The sequence below is a fragment of the Poecilia mexicana genome, unplaced genomic scaffold, assembly GCF_051168715.1.
Source record: "Poecilia mexicana isolate PSO_F unplaced genomic scaffold, ASM5116871v1 scaffold_15, whole genome shotgun sequence".
Lineage (NCBI taxonomy): Eukaryota > Metazoa > Chordata > Actinopteri > Cyprinodontiformes > Poeciliidae > Poecilia > Poecilia mexicana.
The window spans coordinates 23,439,987-23,462,760 of record NW_028263384.1 but is presented as its reverse complement, the minus strand read 5'-3'; the positions used below and the strand labels follow the sequence as shown (position 1 = coordinate 23,462,760).

General features: G+C 38.7%; 2 protein-coding genes and 1 non-coding gene across 3 annotated transcripts; 1 reads left to right on the top strand and 2 right to left on the bottom strand.

Annotated features, from left to right (window-relative positions):
- Nucleotides 1-3,416: 3,416 nt before the first annotated feature.
- Nucleotides 3,417-3,489, top strand: trnav-uac (transfer RNA valine (anticodon UAC)). Its single transcript has one exon. It is a non-coding gene; the product is annotated as a tRNA-Val (tRNA).
- Nucleotides 3,490-4,987: 1,498 nt separating this feature from the next.
- Nucleotides 4,988-13,320, bottom strand: LOC106929428 (calpain-2 catalytic subunit-like). The gene is made up of 21 exons (XM_015006383.2): nucleotides 13,001-13,320; nucleotides 11,760-11,829; nucleotides 10,797-10,915; nucleotides 10,573-10,706; nucleotides 10,328-10,496; nucleotides 10,161-10,244; nucleotides 9,996-10,081; nucleotides 8,948-9,022; nucleotides 8,675-8,835; nucleotides 7,918-8,090; nucleotides 7,815-7,826; nucleotides 7,097-7,308; nucleotides 6,973-7,009; nucleotides 6,826-6,891; nucleotides 6,679-6,736; nucleotides 6,521-6,585; nucleotides 6,196-6,264; nucleotides 6,029-6,107; nucleotides 5,825-5,941; nucleotides 5,673-5,731; nucleotides 4,988-5,582 (listed from the first exon to the last, which is right to left on the bottom strand). Exons 1-21 carry the CDS (start codon nucleotides 13,235-13,237, stop codon nucleotides 5,559-5,561), a joined length of 2,106 nt encoding a protein of 701 aa, XP_014861869.2. The 5' UTR covers nucleotides 13,238-13,320; the 3' UTR covers nucleotides 4,988-5,558.
- Nucleotides 13,321-13,483: 163 nt separating this feature from the next.
- LOC106929429 (calpain-2 catalytic subunit-like) lies at nucleotides 13,484-22,026 on the bottom strand. The gene is made up of 21 exons (XM_015006384.2): nucleotides 21,627-22,026; nucleotides 21,480-21,549; nucleotides 19,590-19,708; nucleotides 19,143-19,276; nucleotides 18,885-19,053; nucleotides 18,682-18,765; nucleotides 18,530-18,615; nucleotides 17,900-17,974; nucleotides 17,249-17,409; nucleotides 16,983-17,152; nucleotides 16,883-16,894; nucleotides 16,570-16,781; nucleotides 16,454-16,490; nucleotides 16,297-16,362; nucleotides 16,145-16,202; nucleotides 15,507-15,571; nucleotides 15,334-15,402; nucleotides 14,576-14,654; nucleotides 13,915-14,031; nucleotides 13,739-13,797; nucleotides 13,484-13,647 (listed from the first exon to the last, which is right to left on the bottom strand). Exons 1-21 carry the CDS (start codon nucleotides 21,861-21,863, stop codon nucleotides 13,624-13,626), a joined length of 2,103 nt encoding a protein of 700 aa, XP_014861870.2. The 5' UTR covers nucleotides 21,864-22,026; the 3' UTR covers nucleotides 13,484-13,623.
- Between the last annotated feature and the right edge of the window lie 748 nt (nucleotides 22,027-22,774).

The following is a 22,774-nucleotide window of genomic DNA, read 5'->3' as shown; positions in this document are numbered from 1 at the left end:
TCACTGACTCAGATAATCCTACCTCAATACATGGGAAAATAATTCAAAATACAAAAACTACCATTTTGATTCAACAGCTATTTTAATAAATCTTAAGACAGGTGACAGTTGAAATATTGATTGCTGTTTATTAGTGATTTTTTCCCCCCTGCTCAGCTGTTTTAAATCAGTTTCAGCCTGTTGTATTTACAATTCTTAAAGGCATGGTTAAATGGTTAAATGAAACCCTGCTGATATATCAAACCTGCCTGGCTCTTCAAAGAAGATTTTCCTGCTATTTGAGCGTTTGTCCCTGTTGTTATTAAAAGCATGCATTACTTCCTGTGTGGTCCCCAATGGTACATGCAACTGTGAACTGTTTGATAAAAAAAAAAAAAAATCAGTTTTTTTCACATTATGTACCGATCTCAAAACTTCCATTCTTTCAGAGATATTGGAGAAAGTAGTTTTACCCAATTTAATGCTCTTTTGTGGAGGTTTTCCAATCTAAATGAGAACAAAATGAAAGGTGCTGTATTTTTCATCCCAAGCAGATCCCTCTTCTTCCAAAGAATTACCTGATGTTTGCTGATTGTCCTTTTTTAATGTGTTGGCAAGCATTAGCAATAATTGTTCCCTCAAAACTAATCCCTAGTGATTAACTTATAAGCAAACCTCTGTCTGCAGATAGCAAAAAACAAACAAAGGTTCAGAGTTGATGACTCTAAGCAATTTTGTTAATGCAGATCTACAAAACATCTTGATTCTTCTGTTTGCTTGCAGCTCTGTTGTAACATTGTCACATTCAGCCACTGTAGGTAAAAGCATTAGCAAGTTAGTCTTTCAGCTTTTCCTTCCAGGAGCCTTTTTATGGCTCTGACCTCCATAAAGTTCATCCTCCATCTTTGTCCAGCCCCTCAAAAGTGTCTGTAGGGATCATAACTTTTATGTTAGCTTCCAGGCAGCAAGTGAAAAAAAAAATCCACAAAAGCGGAACAAAACTTACTGAAAAGTGTCTCCAAGCAAATCAGGCAGCCCACAAAGTTGTCAAAGTTAATGCAAAATGTGTGTTGACTCCTAACTGAGGCAGTGGAAGATTCCAGCATAGGTTTCATTCAGTAAAGCTTTGAACTTGCTGCACAACGCGCGACAAAACAGATGGTTTCTGTGGTGATTGGTTGGGTAAAAAAAAAAAAAAAAAAAGATTTCAGCCTCATCTTTCAGTGGAACTCACTGTCACTAGCTTGTGGTAGATTTCAGGTAGACTGGGCGTGGGCACAGAAACAAGATGGAGATGCTGTGTTCAGTGACAGCTGATGTCAGCACACAAATATTTAAAAGAGATTTTGCCTTAGGTGTTTTTCCTGCACACAGTAAAGAAGTAGGAGGCTATTATGATGTCAGGTAAAACAGTATCTGTTGCAGTATTCACAGTTCGTCTGTGTCAGGGTGAATGGGTTTCTGTTTCTCAGGTTAGATCACATGTGTCAAACTCAAGGCCATGTCATTTTATGTGGCCCGCCCAGCATTTTATAGGCTGATGATTGACTTAAAATAGGTTTTGAGCACGAATTGACTACAAACTACATCTCCCACAATGCATTCCGATTGTTACCAGCCAATATTACGGCTTCTCGCCACTAGAGAGCAGCAGATTCACCTCAAGCTGCTTATTGACTGAGACATCGGCAGGTCGCGCTAGACTTTTTTGTTATCCGTTATCTTGACCGACAACATAAAAAAATAAATAAAAATAAAATGGTCCTGTACTATTTTTATCCGTGAAATTACAATAATATTAGCATCGGCTATTTAGTCGCATTTTATGCGGTTTAGTTAATATTCACCGTGAATCCAGATCCCATCACAGATTAAGCAGATAAATGTATCTAAATTTTTCTCCGTAGTGACAAAAACCACTGACTGGCCTCAATAACTTATAATAAATTAAGCGACTTCACTTAAATTAGCATCACTTCACCTGCTGGGGTCTGAACGCACTTCCTCCTGGTTCCCATCTGCAGAAAAAATCTGCGCTAATTCATTAGTCAGTTGGATCTGTCTGATCCAAACAAATCAACTGAACTCTGTGAGTGTTTTACCCTGTGCGGTCCGGATTATTTATTTATTTATTTATTTATTTATTTATTTATTTATTTATTTAGCGTGGTTTCGCTTCTCCGAAACGGACAGATGTTATGTCTGCAGCTCCTCCAGAACGCCGCTCTCCTGGGTAACGTGAACCAAGAATGCTCCATTTGTTAAATCCGCTGGATGAGTTACTTCCAGCGGTTTCTAATTCTTCGCAGCGGCGGAGCCTCGTCCGCAGTGGTTGAGCAGCGGACTGCGCATGTTACAGTCTAATTAACTTCTGCGTCGTCATTTATTTCCTCAAGATAAACTGCCGGCTCCTCAAATGGATTAACACAACGTTGATTTCTCTTTAGTTTTCTCTGATCTGTAATGGAGACTTGAATTCAACCAAAGGTTTGAATTGCGCTTCCTTGATTTTATTTTTTATTTTTGTCTGCTAATGACATGTCCGCTAAAGACATCTTCAATAAATTTTTGATCTCAGGCTTATTTTATGGACTGAACAGACCCCATTATACAGTTTGAACTGTAAATTTTATTGTATGAACCATTTTTCTTTGTAAGTATTGATTTTATTTTTGAAACCTTATTTATTATGAAGTGTTGATTTTATTCTTGAACCCTTATGTATTTTGAAGTGTTGATTTTATTTTTGAACCCTTATTTATTTTGAAGTATTGATTTTATTTTGAAGTGTTGATTTTATTTTTGAACCCTTATTTATTTTTGAAGTATTGATATTATTTTTGAACCCTTGTTTATTTTGAGGTATTGATTGTCTGAAAGACCTTACACATGAATTGCCCCATGCGGGGTTTGAACCGATGACCTCAGGATTACCAGCACGGTGCTCTAACCTACTGAGCTAACTCACCTACCTTACAAACTGTTGGGTTTCCATGGATTTAAGAAGAACTTACATGAGCTTACCACAATGAAGATTTGATAAAAGTGCTTATATTCTAATGTTTTTCAAAACATACATAATATTTTATTGTCCAAAGATTTTATATTTTGAAGTGTTGATATTATTTTTGAACCATTTTTAATTTTTAAGTGTTGATTGTATTTCAGAGATATTTTTTATTTTAATGTGTTAATTTTATTTTTGAACCATCTTTTATTTGCAAGTATTGATTTTACTTTATAGCCATTTAGCCAAGACTCTGTAGAACCATTTGTCTCTGCTAATGACATCTTCAATACAATTTTTTGATCACCAAGTTACTGTGCTCTCTGAGAGGATCTGTGGTATAAGTATTTGACATTGTTCCATGCCCATCGTTGACATTAGTCTCTAACAAAATTTGGCTCATCTACCAGGACCACCGCAAAGAGCATGAGTTTCTGTAGTGTAGTGGTTATCACGTTTGCTTTACATGCAAAAGGTTTCTGGTTCGAAACCAGACAGAAACAGATTTTGTAGGTTCTATTCATCACAGGTGTTTACTAAAGGTCAACAAGGGTTCTGTGGTCTGTACTCTGAATCCAGACATCTGAGTGCAAGCCTCAGTTGAAATTTTCATGCGTTGCATCTCACATCATCAATTTTGGAACCTCAAACTGAAACAAAACAGAGAAGTTCAGTTCCTGTAGTGTAGTGGTTATCACGTTTGCATCACACGCAAAAGGACTCTGGTTCAAAACCAGACAGAAACAGTTTTTGTCGGTTATGCACCTCTTGTGGTGCAGTGAGACAATAAGAGCCTTCCTCTTTTGTGATGGTTCATTTGCCAATCAACTTCAATGTAGGATTCTTTGAAATCGAAGCTACTTTACTTCAATTACCAATTGGCAGTTCTATGGCGTAATGCACATGTCAAACTCAAGGCCCGCGGGCCACATGTGGCCCCCCAGCATTTTATAGGCTGATGAGATGATATTCAGAAAGGTTTTTTTTTAATTAATTAATTTCAGTTGCCTCTGAGACTAAATCTTTGCGTAAAGTCTATAATGCCTGCCCATGTGACTTGCTTTTATCATTTGTTTGCTTACCTTTAAACACTGATTTAAATATTGTCATTTTTAAACTGAGCAGTAATTTTACATCCATGGAAACTCAAATGTAATATTTAAAACTTCAATACATAAAATCAATTATTTAACATTATGAAGTGTTGTTTAATGTATTTTTAGCATTGTATTTTTATACATTTATGCTAGGGGTGCCCAAGTCTAGTTTTCCAGAGCTACCATCTGCAGCTTTAGATGCATTCCTTCTCTAACACACCTGGACCATTGACGCATTATAAGCCTCTGAATGAGGGAAGTCAACCTTTTGTCTGGGGTGTTTTAGCAGGGACGCACTCCTGATTTGTACCGTCAATGTGGCCCGTTGAGGGTGGCCAATATGCTGAAGTGGCCCTCGGTGAAATTTAGTTTGACACCCCTGGGTTAGATCATGATATTTTGTAGGAATAGATGACAGATCTGGAGATTCTGGTTCAACAGTTGCAATCGGAGAGAAGGGGTGAGTCTCTTGTTGGATACTAAGCAAAGAAGGGACAGTAAGGTTATGCTTAGTGGTGAACATGCCCGCCAGCATCCCCATATTCACTGACGGGCCTCAGCTTTTGGACGAACTGGGCAATTTACAGTAAAGTGATTGGGAGACCCGCAATAAAGGCACCATCCGGTGTGTCTTCTACGTTGCCCCTCCTCGGGTGTGAGACAAGCTGGATCAATCTGCGTGGGTTCTGGCGGCGGTAACAGAAGAGGAGGTGTAGATCAGGGGGCTCAGTGTGTGAATCTGGATGTTTTGGATCTCAATGGGACTGAGGAAGAGCCGGTTCTTTGTCTGGACCATTCCCGTATTCTGTTATCAGGGGTTCACACAAAACCACACAAAATTCGTTTTGTGTGTTTTAGTACACACTAAACCCATGATAATAGTTTCTTAACTACAAACACAAAGTTAAAAGCTGACAAATTATTTTATTTATATTGTATTACACAGAAAAACACCAGCCAATCAAAGTTCAGAGTTTGAATAATCTAAAAAAAGCAAACCTTAGTCTCTAAGGGAGCTGAGCTAATGCACTACAGACATGGTCTTCATATTTACCACACTCACCAGAGGAAAATATAGATTTTTCTCATCCAACTCTTTACATGAAAGCCAGTAACTACATTATGTTTTATGACATGTTAAACCACATTTATGTTATTGCATGAAAGCTCAGAGAAAAAGACAAAAAAATGAAAGGTGCCATATTTTTCAGCCCAGGCAGATCCCCCGTCTTCCAAAGAAATACATGATGTTTGCAGATTCCCCTTTTGTAATGTGTTGGCAAGCATTAGCAATAATTGTTCCCTCAAAACGAATCCCTATAGTGATTAACTTATAAGGAAACCTCTTTCTGCAGTTAGTGAAGAACAAACAAAGGTTCAGAGTTGATGACTCTAAGCAATTTTGTTTATGCAGTTATTTAATCCAAATAAGGTCCTACAAAACATCTTGATTCTTCCGTTTGCTTGCAGCTCTGTTACAACATCGTCACATTCAGCCACTGTGGATAAAAGCATCAGCAGGTTAGTTTTTCAGCTTTTCCTTCCAACCAGCCATTTTCTTTTTATTGAACACACATCCTGGCTCTAACCTCCATGAAGTTCAGCTCAATGGTACCAGAACCATCTTTGTCCAGCACCTCAAAAGTGTCTGTAGAGATGTGAAGTAACAAAGATTATAACTTCTATGTTAGCTTCCAGGCACCAAGTGAAACAAAATCTCCATAAACGGAACAAAACTCACTGAAAAGTGTCTCCAAGCGAATCAGGCAGCCCACAAAGTTGTCAAAGTCAATGGTGAGGTTCGTTTCACTGTAGCGAGCCACAATGATCTGATGGAGAGAGTTGTTCAGAGAGAAACCTGTAGAAACAGACCAATCACACAACTGTTTATCCTCTTACTTGAATCTCACAAGTGGAAACATAACTTAATAAACAGGTTTCTCACCCGCCTCTTCGACGGCCACCCGCATCTCGGAGGAGCTCATGCACCCACTCTGATCTACATCTCTTGATTTGAACAGATCCTGAGTGGAAAAACAAGAAATTACCGTCTGCTATCAGCAGCTAACTACTATTGCAGATATGTTATAGAGGTAAAAATAAATAACAAACCAGAAATTTCTCAATCTTTGTCCACAGGATCTTAAACTCTACCAGGCCCAGCTTACCAGTTCCATCTTTCTTTTACATAATTGTTAAGGAATATTAGACCAAGATCACAAGATTAAAAACTTCTCAATGATCTCCCGCTCCTCAATTCTCAGTATTTTGTGGATTTACTGGTATTTTTTGGGGAGGTCATTTTCTTGTTATAGAGACCAGTTCTGCTTATGCTTTCATTATTTTAAAGATGAATTCACATTTTTCTCAAGCGTCCTCTGATAAACTGTGATTTGTGAAAAATGATAATTTCAGAGATTTTGTTTAGAAAGGATACATCCAGCAGGTTAATCATATTGCGGCAAGTTGCAAGACTAAACCCACTGGATTTGATGTCTTCTCCTGAAAAAATGCATAAAGAAAATGTGAATTGTGCCTGAATCTAAAGATCGTTAATGTTACATCTGGGTGATTAAGGAAGCAAGAATGTCTTACTCCTCATCACCACTCTGTTGAGGATTCTTTGCAGCTCATATGTAGAAATTTCCACATCCTGAGCGATGAGACAAACACTATTATTTTAATTTTGAAAGCAGATATTTGGGAGTATGAGACTGTAAAAAAACTGTTTAGCATGCTGACCTCTCCTGCAAGCTGTCCAAAAAGAGTCTTGAATCTGTCACTGATTTCATCTTCATCGATATCAATCTAAATATAATAAAGGCAAGCTTTCATTTGGTGTCAAAATAAAATGAACATCACACCGCAAATGCATATTGAAAACAATACCTTCTCTACATGACTTTCTACTGGATCATCAATCACCCTGAAAGAAGCAAAGCATTAGATCAATATTGCAGAAACTAAATTATTTTATGTATGACTATATATTTTGGTGGCACTGGTAGCATACTGGCAATCTGCTTGTTTCTCAGAGAACACCCGAACGTAGAAGTCCCCGTTTTTGTTGGGCTCAAAGGTGGAGGGAACAATGAGATACTCTCCAGGGGGGAGACGGAAGCGGTTGCACAGCTCCCTCAGGTTGATGAAGGTCTCGGAGCGTGCTGCTGCACGGTTGTACAGGAAGAAATCTTTCTTCAGGTGCACCTGTGTCTTGCCAGAGTACTGCAAAAAGAACCAGATAGTGTACTTTTGTAAGAAAGCCCACATGATCCGCTGATATAAAGCAGCATTTTCTGGTGACACATTTTACTGGGAGGAACATGTTGACACACTCCTGTACCTATTAGAGTAACAACGCTGGTTTGAAGTGGACCAGAATTTATGTCTATGTGAATGCTATGAATTTTCGTCTTTCAAACTAATGTTTTTGTCACAACAGGTCATTTGTACATGTGTCCTGGCTTGTTAGGTCTCCAGAAATCTTACTGTTACACAACATTTTTCTTGTATTTCTAATCATCATATGGAGTGTTTTTGACAGCTTTGTGCTGTTTTACTTTTTTCACAAATTTGTCTGATTTGGTCCTTCAATTAAGATATCTAAAAGAAAAAAACATCCCTGAACACACTTTCATTTTGAAAATGATAATTTACATCCTTTAAGAAATAAAAGTATTTTAGAATTTGAAATATCCCAGTGCAGCCAGTAGACTCTCTGGGTGATGTACCTCCTCGGGAAGCTATAAAAAAGGAAAGGAAATCCAAGGTTAGACTCTTATAAAATGCTACACATTCTCAAATACTGATTTCATTTTTATTTTATCCCCTCACGTCATAAATTGCAAATCCAATAGTCTCCATGTCTTCTCCCATTTTCCTCCGATGGCGCTTGTTTTTCTGCATCAGGCCCACAATGACTGTGCATCCGTCCTCCTCACCATCATTGGGGTCGTCGTCCACCTCGTCCAGCTTTATCACAAACTGAGGATTTGTCCAGAAGGTGTCTAAAAAGGGGAGCAAGTGTTAGTGGAACAACTGAAGGGGAGGTTTGACGTGGCCAACCCTGTGTTGTGATATAAAACAAACACAGCATTTCCATATTGATTTGTTCTATTGGGAAAGATGAGCAAAATAATCTCAGAATACATGTATATTTTATTCTTTACTTGTACTTAAAGAAAAAAATATATTGTAGTAGTATAACATTGCTCTAAAATAATCCAACATTTAATTTAATTACATATTTAATTAAATGTAATCAGTGGTTAAAAAGCATACCAAGATACATTTATTTTAATAAAATAACTTATACCACAGCTGTTTGCAGCCCTAAAAGTTCCACTAAAATTATGGTGACTGGACAAAGCAGCAGAAACAAGCTGCTGCTGCTGCTGCTGCTGCCATAATTTTATCAATTCCAAAACTTTTTTATGTTGCTGAAAATCCAGTTTTTTACTGTATTTTGTCATTGTAAGCCTCTCATCTCTACATTCATCAACTGAGGTCAAGACTGCAGCAGTCGGCGTAATTAGCGCACACACTGTTACAAGCAGTATCAGTAAATGTGCCACTGTCAAACTGGGCCTACCTGGATAGTTCCTGCAGCCGCCAGCTGACACACCACTCCTCCAGGTCTCCTCAAACTCTGTCTCCGCCCATTTCTGGTATTCATCATCTGTCAGAGAGTCAGGGGTAAGGTTGCAGATCTCAAGCTGGGAATACTCACGGAGGAAGTCGGAAAAGGACATCCTGTGGAAGCGAAGGTGGAAAAAATGCAAAAAAAAAAAAAAAAAAAAAAAAAAAAGTGAAATTGGTTTCCTCCATGAAAAGAAAAAAAAAAATCACATTTTTTTAGAGTTACCAGAATTCTCCATCCTCAGATCGGTTGGTCAGTCGCTCCCGATCCTCACTGCTCACAGATCTCCATTCATAAGAGCTGGAACAAAGAAACATAAAGAGTGAGACTTGTGCTAAGTGGTGGGGATGGCTCCACACCTACATAGCAACCACAAAACACATTGACACGGTTGTTGTTCAAGATTTTCCACCCTTTCCAAAGGGTGTGTTTATCTATGTGTGTTATAACCATGACACAAGCATGGGTCATATTTGGGCAGTTTGGGAGTAGAAGGAGAAAGGAAGTGATTTAGAAGAAGCAGTTTAAGAAATTTAACAAAAAAATTTGACAAATATGTTTCGAACTGGATTTGGAGTTGGGGTTGTTGTACATAGAGGCATCACATAGACATTATTCGTCTTCACCCTATATGTTCTTCCATTGGATTGTGGCATCATCTTGGAGAATACTATGTGTATTAAGGTTGTAGTCAATTCTAAATTTGCTGCATGCTTGTCTACTGCTCTAGTTATCCTTCAAAAGCGGCAAAGTTAGTGTACAGTCCTCTTTCTAATGTTAGATAGGGAAAACCTGAAGTGGAAAGCACTAGATGTGTTCTTTTGTTAAAATGTGATTCAGCGGTGATTAATTTGATTTCTTTGGTTCCATTTCACTAGCCACATCCAGGCCTGACAACTCCTCAATATGTAGAATAGAGACATTGCTTTAATGGAACCTGTCTGACAACACGAAGTAGGCTCAACTACAGATGGGAAACAATATTATTAGCTGCATTTCTATTGGCCATAAAATTGTGCAAATTGGAATTATGTAAATAAATTTGCTTTAAACAAACATTCCAATTTTTTTAAAAGTTACATTCTTTGATAAAAGTTTTTTGTGCTATTCTACGGAGTGAGGAGAGAAAATCAAATGTAAACATTTATTCTCCTCATGCAAGATTCAGAGGATCAGTAAAGTTGTGAAGCTACATCATCCTTGCACCTCGGATGTTTGTGCGGACCAGAATACTCCGATTAGCAAACTTCTCAGAGAACATGCTGGCTCTTACTTGTCACTCCATGCACCCGTCCACTCCACTTGACCCCACGGGTTTCTGATCCTGATCAGCTGCACCATGTCTCCTTGATACTCAACCTAATGCAGATCAGAAAATCAAACAACTCTGCTTCCAGTAGGAGGACACGTTTTGACCAAATAACTCCTGGAGTCTCACCTGGTCGGCTCCTGTGACAGAGTAAGCATGCCCCTTCACCAGCTTGCTATGTGTGATCGCCTCAGAATCAGCTGCACTGGTGATCTGCAACAAAAAAAAAAGAGATAATGTGAAACAAATACCTCAAACAGAGCAACCACAGTAGTCATAGAAGAACTCAGACGAACATCAATGGAGCATCCCAAAAGAGAGCCTCTTTTCAAGGCCTTTTGGATTATTTTGAAGAGATGTGGATCTGGTCTCGCCAGTTCATGTCGCTCTGCGATGCCCCCAGTGAAGTCTTCAAAGCCCTCAATGGTGCTGCCTCCAGAGAGAGCCTCGTAGCATCCATTTATTCTAAAAGCAAAATAGCTTAGGTAAGGACCACACCTATAAAAAGCTCCAACAGTCAAATATTCATAGTCATCCATACTTAGCGTAGGCTTTCTCCAGCAAGGCGCTCCAAAACTCAGAGCCCTCCGCTGAGTGAACAAACAGGAGTTCCCCGTCTCTGGTGGGCAGGCGATCATCAACAACCACATCTATCCAGTCTCCAAACTGCCAGAACTGAGAGCAAGAAAAGATGATCCTACCAGTCAAATCTAACTTTTTTGTCTCTTAAACCCAATCAAGACTCTAACTGAGGCAGTGTTGTACCTGGAAGTGGAAAATTCCAGCATAGTTTTCAGTAAAGCTTTGGTCATGGGGCACAACGCGGGACAAAACCTGCTTGTTGAGAGTTAGGGAGGCAATAGCCGCCAGGAGCCAGCAGTCACCTGGGAAAGAAAATCACCAGTGAAGGCCTAATGCAGCACATGGAATAATTCACTGCAACATATTTCCAAAAAACGTAGAGATCATGTTGGTCATTTCCATCAAACAGATCTGTGCTGCTAGGCCTAATGTTCTTATAATTTAGAGATGACTCGTACGCAAAATAGACGGAACAGAAAATACAGGTAGAAAACATATTACAGGATGAAGTGAAGACAGACAGTAGTGTGGAGGTGCGCACTTAATTTGCTCAAATTACTAATAGGACACAAGACAAATACACAAATTATAACATAAGTCAATCAAATTAAATTAAGAAGAAAAACTGCACTGTTAAAAGCTAATCTACCATCCACATATTTTCAGATGGTTTCTGTGGTGATTGGTTCCACAAAAAAAAAAAATCTCAGCCTCATCTTTCAGTGTAACTCAGTAACACAGCTTGTGGAAGATTTCTGGTAGACTGGGCGAAGGCACAGAAACAAGATGGAGATGCTGTGATCAGTGACAGCTGATGTCAGCACACAAATATTTAAAAGAGTTTTTGCTTCAGGTGTTTTTCCTGCACACAGAAAAGAAGCAGGAAGCTATCGAGCCATGATGCCGGCTTTAACAGTATCAGTATTCACAGAGTCTGTGTCAGGGTGAATGTGTTTCTGTTGAAAAGCTAGATAAGCATGCATACACATCTTAAGAGCTCAAGATAGAAAGATCTTGCATGTAAAATTTTGATAGTCTAATTTTCTGGTGAATAACTTATGAATGTGATTAATTTCAAAAGAGAATTGACATGTGTAGGTCAAGTTATTTTAAAAAAACAAATTGGTGTGTGTTTGTGCTTCTCACCAAGTGCTCCCTGACAAATATCAGTCCTTGTAGCATCTTCAGAGATGAATTTTGGGTTTTGGCACAACTCCTGCAAAAAAAGGATCAATAAGACAAGTCAAACTGTGGTACATCCTTGTTTAACCTTCTTATCCAACCCTGTTAAGATGTTTTTAAAGTGACACTTCATTATGTTTGAAGTGGGCCTTAGTTAACTTAGTTAAGTTAAGGTAAATCCAGATAAGTTTGTCCCTGAGGTCTTCAGGTGACTACTACTCCAACAGGGACCAAAGCCATTTTCCACTGTCTCCAAACAGATCAAATTGCTTATGCAAACAATGTTTTATGAAACCTTGTTATTTACATGTTGGAGCTAGTGTGCCACACAATTTCTTATGCTAGCCATAGCTTGGCTTCAAAACAGGATTTATAATAAGATAAGATACCAAGAGAGTTAGCTAGTGTAGTTACTAAATTAGCAGCTAATAAACCCTTAGCTGCAGTATGAAACTTTTGCAAAAAAAAAAAAATATTTTTTTTCATGTTTGTTACATCTGTAACCACATCATGACAATATAATATAAGACAGGTAATCTGTGAAAAGATTGAGCTCCCCCACCTCCTTCCTGAACTACTATTGCCGCTACCAGTCAAAAAGAACCAATTAGAGTCAGGAGGAGAGAAACCATGTGCTGCCAATCGTGCTAATGGTAGAGAAACAACTTAGTGTTCAAAGAAAACCATTTATCCACTGTCATCAGTGTCCGTGCTAACTAGCCTTAGCATTTGTGGCAGGCTATGTTGTTGTGAATCAGTGTAGCTTAGCAGAGAGCAAGGGGAACGGTGTGAGTGCAAGAGTGACTGACAGCACTAAGACCCTCCTCCTGGCTCTGATTGGTTGTTTCCTACTGAGTGGTGTATTTCTGCCGGCAGAAGGCAGAAGAGCTTGATTTTTTTTTAATGATAATTTAAACAAAAAACATATATTTTTTTAATAAAAGTTACATACTGCAGCTTTAACAGAACCTCCCTGAAGAAATGCAGAACTATTTGGAACTGTAAACCCTTTAAGTGTTGTGATAGTGATGCACATACGTATGACAGAATTTAAAATATTATAAAACAAGATTATAGAGAATAATCATTCCCTACCTGCAAAAATCCCTATTAAAAGCATGAAAGCCTTCTTTCATCCTCGATTTATGCTCGAACAATCTCTGACTACAGTAGCTTCCCATAAATCTCCATTTAACAACACTCACAGTGGGTCTCGTCCAGGTGACTCCCCGCACTTTGTAGGAGTTTGGTCCGAGCTCATTGAAGCCTAAGGATGAAGGCAGAGCTTCGAAGCAGTCATCCTCAAACAGCTGTCCTCTCTCCAGACAGCTCCTCCTCAGCTCCTCAAAGTCTTGGTTCTGGTATTTCAGTGCGTGAGAGTTGGTTCCAATCCCCTTGGATTTCTCTCTGAAATGCTGAAGTTTGGCTGCGATGCCTGACATCTTGAAGGGGTTTTGAACAGTTTCCGTCTACCTGTGGCTGGCTGCCTCTCCCTCTTATGTGACTGTGTGTTCGGTTAAACAAGCTCCTTGTGATTTGTGCAGATCAAATGTTTCCACACCCCTTATTGTTCATGCCAGACAGCCCTTTCTGGTTTGCATGTTTGTTGTCAGTTCAGTCACCATAATTCTCACGAGTAGAGATAGAAAACAGGTAATAGTGTTCAAAATCAGACATAAAGAGACACATTTCTTAGTATTTTTATTTTTCTTTATTTAGTGGAATCTATAGCGCAAAAAAAATGTATTAGTTAAATTCACTTTCTTTTCAAATTCTTCTCTTTATTCTCTTCCTTGTTCTTGAATATGTCTTGTGCTTATCCTTAGAGCTAATTGATCGCCAGGCACATCCACTACAAAAGGAAATATATATATAAAAAAAAAACAAAGCTCAAAAATCTCTTAAATAGCAATCATGTAAAGATATTTTATTATGTCCCCCACCTGTTGTATGTTCAGCTCAATCTTCCCTGAGTCTCCTTTCTCCAGGGCCTTAAACATTTCTGTGGGAGAGGCGGACAAACAGATGTATTACTAATGCAAACACCACTATGCTCTCCGTCGGCTCAATTGCAAAAACATTGCTGTGAAATTTCTCTATTTGCTCTGGTGTCACTCACTGAAGAGCATTTCCAGCTTAATGAGGCAGCTCACAAAGCTGTCAAAATCGATGGCAAACTGAGCATCCGCATAGCGATTGACGATGGCCTGCAGCACAGCGCTGTTCACATTGAAACCTGCAAAAAGAAAGATGAGCTGTGTGTTATTGTGTAGCTGATATGTGTCACGCTTAAAGATAAAGGGTGTTAGTCCTCAGCCTGCTGGTCAGGTGTTGTTATTGAAAGGTATCAGGCTCCAGCACAGTTTTATGCTGTGCCGTTTTAAACGTGCACCTTTTATTGTTGTGCCAAAGCTTGCATGCATGAAACAAAACTTGAGTGCTGGGCGGGAGCTGCCTAACTGGCTTTTCCAGTTCTTCTGTAACCGCTCTCGCATGTCTCTTGCAAACACACGCACACACACAAACACACACACAAAAATCTGAGTCAGTAGTTTGCTATTTGTTCCTGCAGTGCTTCGTCAGACAGAACAAATACTCAGAAAAAGAAGCGCCGCCATGCGTTTGGAAAGCTGTGCTAGAGAAGCAGGCTTGCAAGCAATTTAGTGAGAAGACAAAACCATGAAAATGAAAATAATCATTCAGCAGTTTATTTCAGCTGTTTTTTTTTTATTTTTTCATCTCAAGCTTTTGCGGTGAACATTTGTTAACATGTCTGTTACCTGCTTTAGCAGCGGCGGCTCTCATTTCCAGGGAACTCATTGTACCCGAGTAGTCTGTGTCGTGGCTCTTGAAGATCTCCTACATCGACACATTAACGGCTTGATCACATGGCCAGGTTTTACAGCATGGCTGACATTTATTTGTAGGGCATTTAAAAACACGTTGGAAAGTCAAGAAATGCAAAATGTATTTATTTATTTATTTATTTATTTATTTATTTATTTATTTAAATATCTTCATTTATGTCATTTATGTTTAACTACCATATGGATGATGATGTTGTGTATGTAATGGCACCACCTTGAAGAAATATGCCATACATAAACAGGTAAGAGTGTAGATTATAGCTATTCACAAGCATTTCTTTTCACAGTGGTGGCTAACAGACTTAGCTCACAACAGTGAGCTTTTAAATGCTTGCGTAGCGTGCCTGTCTGTTAGGACTCCATTTTTCGTGCTGGATAAATCTCTATATACGTTTTCACTTCATTAACTCAAGTGGAAACTTTGCCATTACTGCCACTGATGGTTGTGTTGTGCACTGATCCCCATGTTCAGCAATTCAAACACAATTTTATCAACTTTTGGCAATGTTCTGATATCTTCATACTCACCCTTCTTCTTACACAATATTACATATTTCTCAGTTCCAAAGATATAAATTGATGTCAGTGTTTTGAGCAGCAAGCTTGAACGCTGGGTAAAGCTGTAAAAAATCAATATAAATGCCTTATGAGAGGAGAAGAACACGCCATACCAGGTACTTCTGAAGTTTGTTCCAGAGAACATGGAATTCCTTCAGCCCCAACTTGGCACTTTCATCTTTCTGACAATGTTAAGACTTTAAAGGTCTTTCAATTCATGTTAACATCAGGAGTTTTACACTGTTACAGAATTACTGCTTTGAGTGCCATCTCTAATTGAGGATACATCCAGCAGACTGACTACGAGACGCGCCGTCTCGAGGCTGAATCCGTCTGTCTTGATGTCAGAGCCTGGAAAAGAAAGACACCAATGAGTTGCTCATTACAGTTCCCAAATCCCCAAAAGAAGCAATTTATTGTCACCGCTGTTACAGATGTGTATCAAACTTTAAAATGAATTAATCTTTTATCACAGCTGCATTACCACACGTTGACAAATGTTGAAAAACCAAATCTTAATCAGTTCTATTTCTAGCCTCTGGCACAAAGCTGCATAAAAACAAATATTTATATTTCCAGGAAACATCTCCAAAGATCACTTTCAGAGAAGCGCAACAAAGAGTGGGACCTTGTGGTTGTAAAGTTTTCATGCCAACCATTAGATGCTTTCTCTGTGGCATTGTTTGTGGCCTAGCAGAAACATAAACGTGCAGCTCGAAAGGACTTTATCTCAGACAACGATGTTTGTTCAGATGAGACAGAGTTTGTTACAAGATTTTCCGCAACAAACTCTTCGAGCAACAACAGTGTGCAGTTATTCCACTGCAATGACAAAATGATTCACTTTAAGGTTTTTACACATTCTTAGCAGGAATTCTGTAACACGTGCGAGACACTTTATATTTAACTTCTCGGCATACTTACGGTGAGAGACAATGTTGTTCAGAATCCCAACTAACTCAAAGGCAGATACCTCCATGTCCTGTTCAACAACAAAAAGGCAAATTATGACCTTTTAGTTTTCCAGAAAGATTGAAACCCTAATTTAAAGGGAACATGTGTGCTTCTGGACCTACACTGCCAGCAACTTCCTTAAAGATTTTCTTGAAGTGAGGATCAATGTCACTTTCAGACACCTCCTCCTATAAAAGAGCAATGAAAACAAATGAAAACACCAGCATTTTGAAGGCTCAGCAAATGATCTGTTGAAGATAAAAGAATCTACAAGTTTACCTCTTTGATTTTAGCATCAATCTTCTCCTCCAGTCGACTGAAATATAAAACTGGAATTATTTCTGTTATTGATGAACTGGGAAAAACAGCAACACAGACAAAAGTATCACAGATACCTGGTATTGGCCTCTTTCTCTGAGAAGACCCTGAGAACAAATTTGCCGTTCTTATGAGGTTGAAAGGTCGAGGGAATGATGGCGTATTCTCCAGGGGGAAGTCTGAAGCGGTCGCACACTTCGCGGGTGTTGATGAAGGTGCTGCTCATCGCCACGGCTCTCTGACGCAGCAACACGTCTGGGCCGAGGCGAACGTTGCTGCAGCCCTTGTACTTAGAAGGGAAGGTTTTGTTTTTCTTTAGTACTTTCTTATATACAAGATTGAGACTGAAATGAAGGAGATAGAGAGTTGAAAGACTAAGTGAACACAAACCTGATCTGGAACCTGCAAAACAAAATGACAAATGTTTTAGGAAAATTACTTTGATAAAGTTTAATATCTTTAAACTGGGTGTCAAATGACTTCGTGAGACCTTATAAATGGCGAAGCCGATGGACTCCAGTTCGCCATTAAGCCTCCTCTTCTGCCGTCCGTCCTTTTGCATCAACCCCACCAGGAAGGTGCATCTGTCCTCCCCATCCAGGGGGTCGTCATCCACATCCTCCAGACGCACGACGAACTGAGGGTTGGAGGGGAACGTGGCTGGAACAGACCGAGGAGGAGAAATGTCTTACAGAGGGAAGCGACACAGAGCTTTGAGCTCTGAAAAGCAGGAATCTTTCCAGGTTTCTGTCCAACCTGCATGGTTTCTGCAGCCGCCAGCGGTGGATCCCACCCTCCACATCCCTTCGAACTGGTAGTTGTTCCAGTGGCCAACCTCATCGCTTTCCAGCGTATCCGGGGTCAAGTTGCAGATCTCCAGCTTGGAGAAGTGCTTGATGAAGTCCGAGTAGGACATCCTGAAATCAAGAGCAACGTTGTTCTACAGCGTGTTGCAAAGATATTCACTCCCCATAAGCCTGACATTTTATCAAAAAAAAAAAAAAGATCAAATACTTAATGTATTTTATCGTCAAACTTATTTTCTTTTTGGGCCACATCAAGATCAATAATGTTTCTAAAGGGCCAGATGTGGCAGAAAGTATTGATAAAACTACCCATTAACACACTATTACACTATCAATAAACAGCTGTATCTGCATTCGATGAGAAACTCAGAAAATTAAATATTAAGCATTGTTTCGCTTTAATGAAATTTGGCAGAATGCAGACAAAACTCCTGTGACTTAACTGATAAACTATTTAAGCACAAAACTGTTATCTTGAAGGTTTCATTTGCAGAGTCTAGAAGCCCATATAGAAACATATGTGCGGTATCATCTACCACATGGCATCCCATGAAAATGCAGTTCATAAACATACAAAATGTTGACTTAAATCCCTACATACCAGAACTCTCCATCTTCCGCCACGTGGTTCAACTTTGATTTGTCAGCCTCACTGATGTACTTCCACTCATTGGATCTATTTTACAAAAATAACACCATTAACAAGCAGTGAATGTTTTGCTTATTTTATTTAAAGAAAAGTTTAAAAGCAAAATGGCGTGAAAAAGGGTTTGCCCCCCCCTTCCTTATTTTATGTTTTGCATGTTTACCACACTTAAGTGTTTCAGAACATCCGATTTAAGTATTAGTCAAAGGCAACACAAATAAACACAAAACACAGTTTTCAAAATAACGATTTTATTATTAATGCAGACAAAATGGTCCGGTGCGAAAGAAGTGTTGACTGGCTTTTTTTTCTCCCTTAATAATAAAAACGTAATTTTAAACCTGCATTTTATCTTAGCTTGTGCTGCCTTTAACTAAAACTTCAATTGGTTTGATGTTCTGAAACCCTGAAGTGTGATAAACATACAAAAAAAATATAGGAAATCAGAAAGTGGGCACACACTTTTTCATACCAGACTAACATGAAAAAAGAACCAGTTCTCTGTATTCCTTCTTCCTGTATATGTGTCCACATTAAAGAAAAACACACTGCTGGTTATCAATTTGCTGAACTGTCAGAATTTACCCGTCACTCCAAGGGCCTGTCCATTCCACTTCTCCCCATGGGTTTCTGACGCGGACCAGTTGAACATCCCTGCCTTGGTAGCTGACCTGGAAGAACAGGAGTGTGCAGAGTATAACTGGGCATTACACAAAACAAGAAGCTAAAATAATTACCTCTTCTGCACCAGTAACAGAGTATGCATGTCCTTTGACAAGCTTCAGAGTGGTTACTGCCTCTGTCTCATAGGCACTGGTAATCTAAAAAAAAAAAAAAAAAAAAAGCATCAGAGATAAACACTTTAATCAGGTGCTTTCATGACTGTGTGTTTTGTCTCTGTTCAAACTGCAGTGCAGTTAAATATGAAAATGAGACTTGCATCAATCGAGCAGCCCAGCAGTGAACCCAGACTCAGGGCTTTCCGAATGATTTGGAAGAGCTCCGGTGGAGCTTTGCTTAAGGTGTAAATCTCAGCAATCCCTCCTGTGAAATCCTCAAAGCCCTCGATGGTGTTTCCTCCAGACAGAGCTTCGTAGCAACCGTTCACCCTGCCAGACACAAGGGGGAGGAACGAATTTAGCTCCTCAGTTTACACTCCACTAAAATAAACAAACGTACAAGGCGGAGTGATTTGTACTTGGCATAAGCTTTCTCCAGGAGAGCGCTCCAGAACTCTGAGCCCTCTGCTGAGTGAACAAAGAGAAGCTTCCCGTCTCTGGTGGGTAAACGATCATCTATCACGACATCCACCCACTCTCCATACTGCCAAAACTGAAAGAAACGATAAGTGTTAAAAACACACACAAAAATATAAATCTGGTGTCATTACAAAAAAATAAATAAAAAATAAAAAATAAAAAATCCTGGAATCCTTCAAATATTCCAATATCAACCTTTTTTATAAGGGGGGCGGAACAGACTCTCAACTGTCTGTTCAGAAAATTCAGAATTTTCTGAATTATTATTATTATTATTATTATTATTATTATTATTATTATTATTATTATTATTATTTTAAATTACGTATCAAAAATACCCAAAGAAAGAAGCCTGTTGGGTAAATGTTAATATTAAGTTTCCTGACCTGAAAGTGAAATATCCCAGCGTAATCCTCAGTGAAGCTCTGACCAGTGGGAACCACCCGTCCAAGGATCCGCTGGTCCAGAGTTAGAGAAGCAATGGCAGCCAGAAGCCAGCAATCCCCTGAAACATAACGGCAAATAATTGTGAATTAAAATACACAGAGAGATTGAAATAGACACTAGTGATCTGCTTTGCATTTTATTTACATTTTGAAAACACGAAAAATGATAATATTTCAATCTTGTGTGTTTTGTGTTATTTCCTTCAACACACACTCCTTTCATTCAGGGGCCACTACTTTTGTTTCAAACTATAACATTGTTTTCAGATTAAAGTAAATATGCAACTGCTGTAAAACTAATATACACTAATATACATACAGATGAACTAAAATTTGAGTCATGACTTTGCCAATGCTAATTTTATCTTGGATGAAAAATGAAATATGCACCAAAAATTGAGTTTAGTGATGCATCATGAGCAACATTCAGCTAAAAAAAAGGGTAAAAGTTATAATGAAAAAAATTCTATATGACTTTAAATGATACTTTTAATAAACCTTAACCCTCAAAAATGACAAAACTGCAGCAGCTTTGTGAACATCTGGCTGAATCGACTCAAGCTTACCAGGGACAGATTCCCTGGTAAGCGACCGTGGCTCTGTGGGTAGTCGTCTTGTGATCAGAAGGCTGTAGGTTTGATTCCAGCTTCCTCCTGCCACATGTCAATGTACCCCTGGGCAAGGCACTTAATCCCAAGTTGCCTACTGATCTGTGCATTAAATAAATGTGTGAAGGTGACTCTAGTGGTCAAAATGACTGGAAAAGTGCTATATAAGTTTATTTACCATTTTTGAAGTAAACTAAATGATTTGAGTAAGACTGACTTAAATATGTTATCTTAAACATACTTAATAAATTTGTTTAAAAAAATTAACAAATTGAGTTGGATGATTATAATATATTGAATTGGTTAAACTTAATAAATTCAGATGGATAAACTTAATTGAATTGATTGTTACCTATACAAGCAATTCAATTAAGTTGGTTCAACTATTTTCTTTTTAGAGTGTGTATGGTTGATTTAGTAGGATCAGCTTTACTATCATCACCTCTACTAATTAAGCTAAACTTGTTCATTTCTGATATTAATGTAACCCAGAACTAATTATAAAAAGTAAAACCCAACTAAATTTTTCATTCATTGATAAAGATCTGTTTGGATCTGTCAGGGTGTTTTCAGAGTTAAGAAATGATGAAAAATTTAAATATGTTGCCTTTTTTTTTAACAAAAAAAAAAATCTGCAAAAAGAGTATTCCCAAAATCCCTTGATGGGGGGATGAAAGAAAGAAGAAGTGTTTAAGCAATTCATATATGAACAGATATAAAACTGTAGAAAATATCTATATTTCTATATATAAGCTTAAATCTGTGCTGAGAGAAATGAAAAATGTACAATCAGGTAAAAATGACCATTTTTAGACTGACCCGATCTTCACCAAATAAAAACTTAGAATCAGTCTTAGCAAGTACATCAGTATAGGATGTGTGCACATAGGAGACACATTTTGACATTTATTTGTTATCAAATTATGAAAGCACATCTAACTTCACATGACCGTAAATAAAATTTACAGCACTGAGCTTTAGGATATGAGACTAAATGTACAATTATCAGAAGTGCTGAAATGTCACAGGTAGGTCTGACCTTTTAGTGTATAACATAAAGGTTTCTGCAGCCTTCAGGGTTAAAGGGTTAAAGGGAAAAGAAAAGTCATTGTGTGTTACCACACACTGTAAAAGGATCAGCACTGGTTTGTCAAATGCAAATTTAATGGCAGCAGTTGGGGGAGGGATTATTACGCATTAAAAATGGAAGCATAAAACTCACCTAATGCTCCCTGACAAATATCCGTCCTTGTGGCTCCATCGTCAATGAACTTTGGGTTTGAACATAGCTCCTACAGGACAGATGGAACATTTTGAAAAAATGAATATAAAAAGTGTAATAGACTTATTATTTTAAGTTGCTTCTTACCATTGGCCTCTTCCAAACAATGCCCCTTGTCTTGGATGAGTATGGCCCCAGCTCATTGTAGCCGAGTGACTTGCTCTCGGCACCAAAGCTGTCATCCTCAAACAGGCGTCCCCTGCTCAGACACTGCTGCCGCAGGGCCTCATAGTCCTGACCGCAAAACTTCACTGGGTTCTGGTTGGTGCCGATGCCCTCCGCCCTCTGCTGCTGGCGGGCCAGTCGATCTGCAGTGGAGGTCATCTTCACCCTTTCTGAGCGTTCACTTGCAGGATTTCCTTATTTAACAACAGGGCTTGTTTGCCTTATGAGATGCTCTTCTATGAAGGAACGCTTCCCAGAAGTGCTTTTCTCCGGGACTCCTTTATAGCGACCTATAGGGATGGAAAGATGGAGTCCGATAACAAACAGGGAGGAGCCGCTTGTGGACAGGTGAGATAGGTGGTGCAGACAGCAGCAGGCGTAAGCAAATCCACAGTGAGCTCACTGTGACCACAACCGAAACAAAACAAGGACACACCTTAAAGTAACAACACCACTACCACCTCTTGTCATTTCATTTTCAGGACTAAATGTATATATTAGACGCTGGAAATGTTTGTCAAAACATCTCTCTGCTTTGAAAATTTTAGTACACTTTAACAATTAATATGAATCATATATAAAAGTACATTTACCGAGACTAGTTGGTGGTAGAAACAGATTGCGTGCTGTAAATACGGGTGGGAGTTGAGGAAGAGATCCCTCAACATACTGAAGCAACAGCTTAAATAGGTCAAATCTAAGATATTGTGTTTCATAACCTGAGGCACTCACCGACACACCCAGTCAGGAGTTGTAGTGTTACATCCTCATTTTGTGCTTACATCCTCCAACCAAAATATAGGGCACCAAAGCTCTAAACAAATGTTATTGTAACTCAGTTTAATCAGGAATTAAACTGATCCTTTTGTACAATGTCAGATTTGTGTTCTGTTCAATAAAATACAATAAAGTTTGTGGCCTTCAGATGACAAAATATGGAAATTATTTTGTAAAGTAGTGCATATATGGTATTATGATTAAAAATTCTTAATTATTCACAAATGTCCATAGACATCAACAAAGATGACCATATATCCTAGAAAAATGTTTGATTACTGAGTAAAATGTTC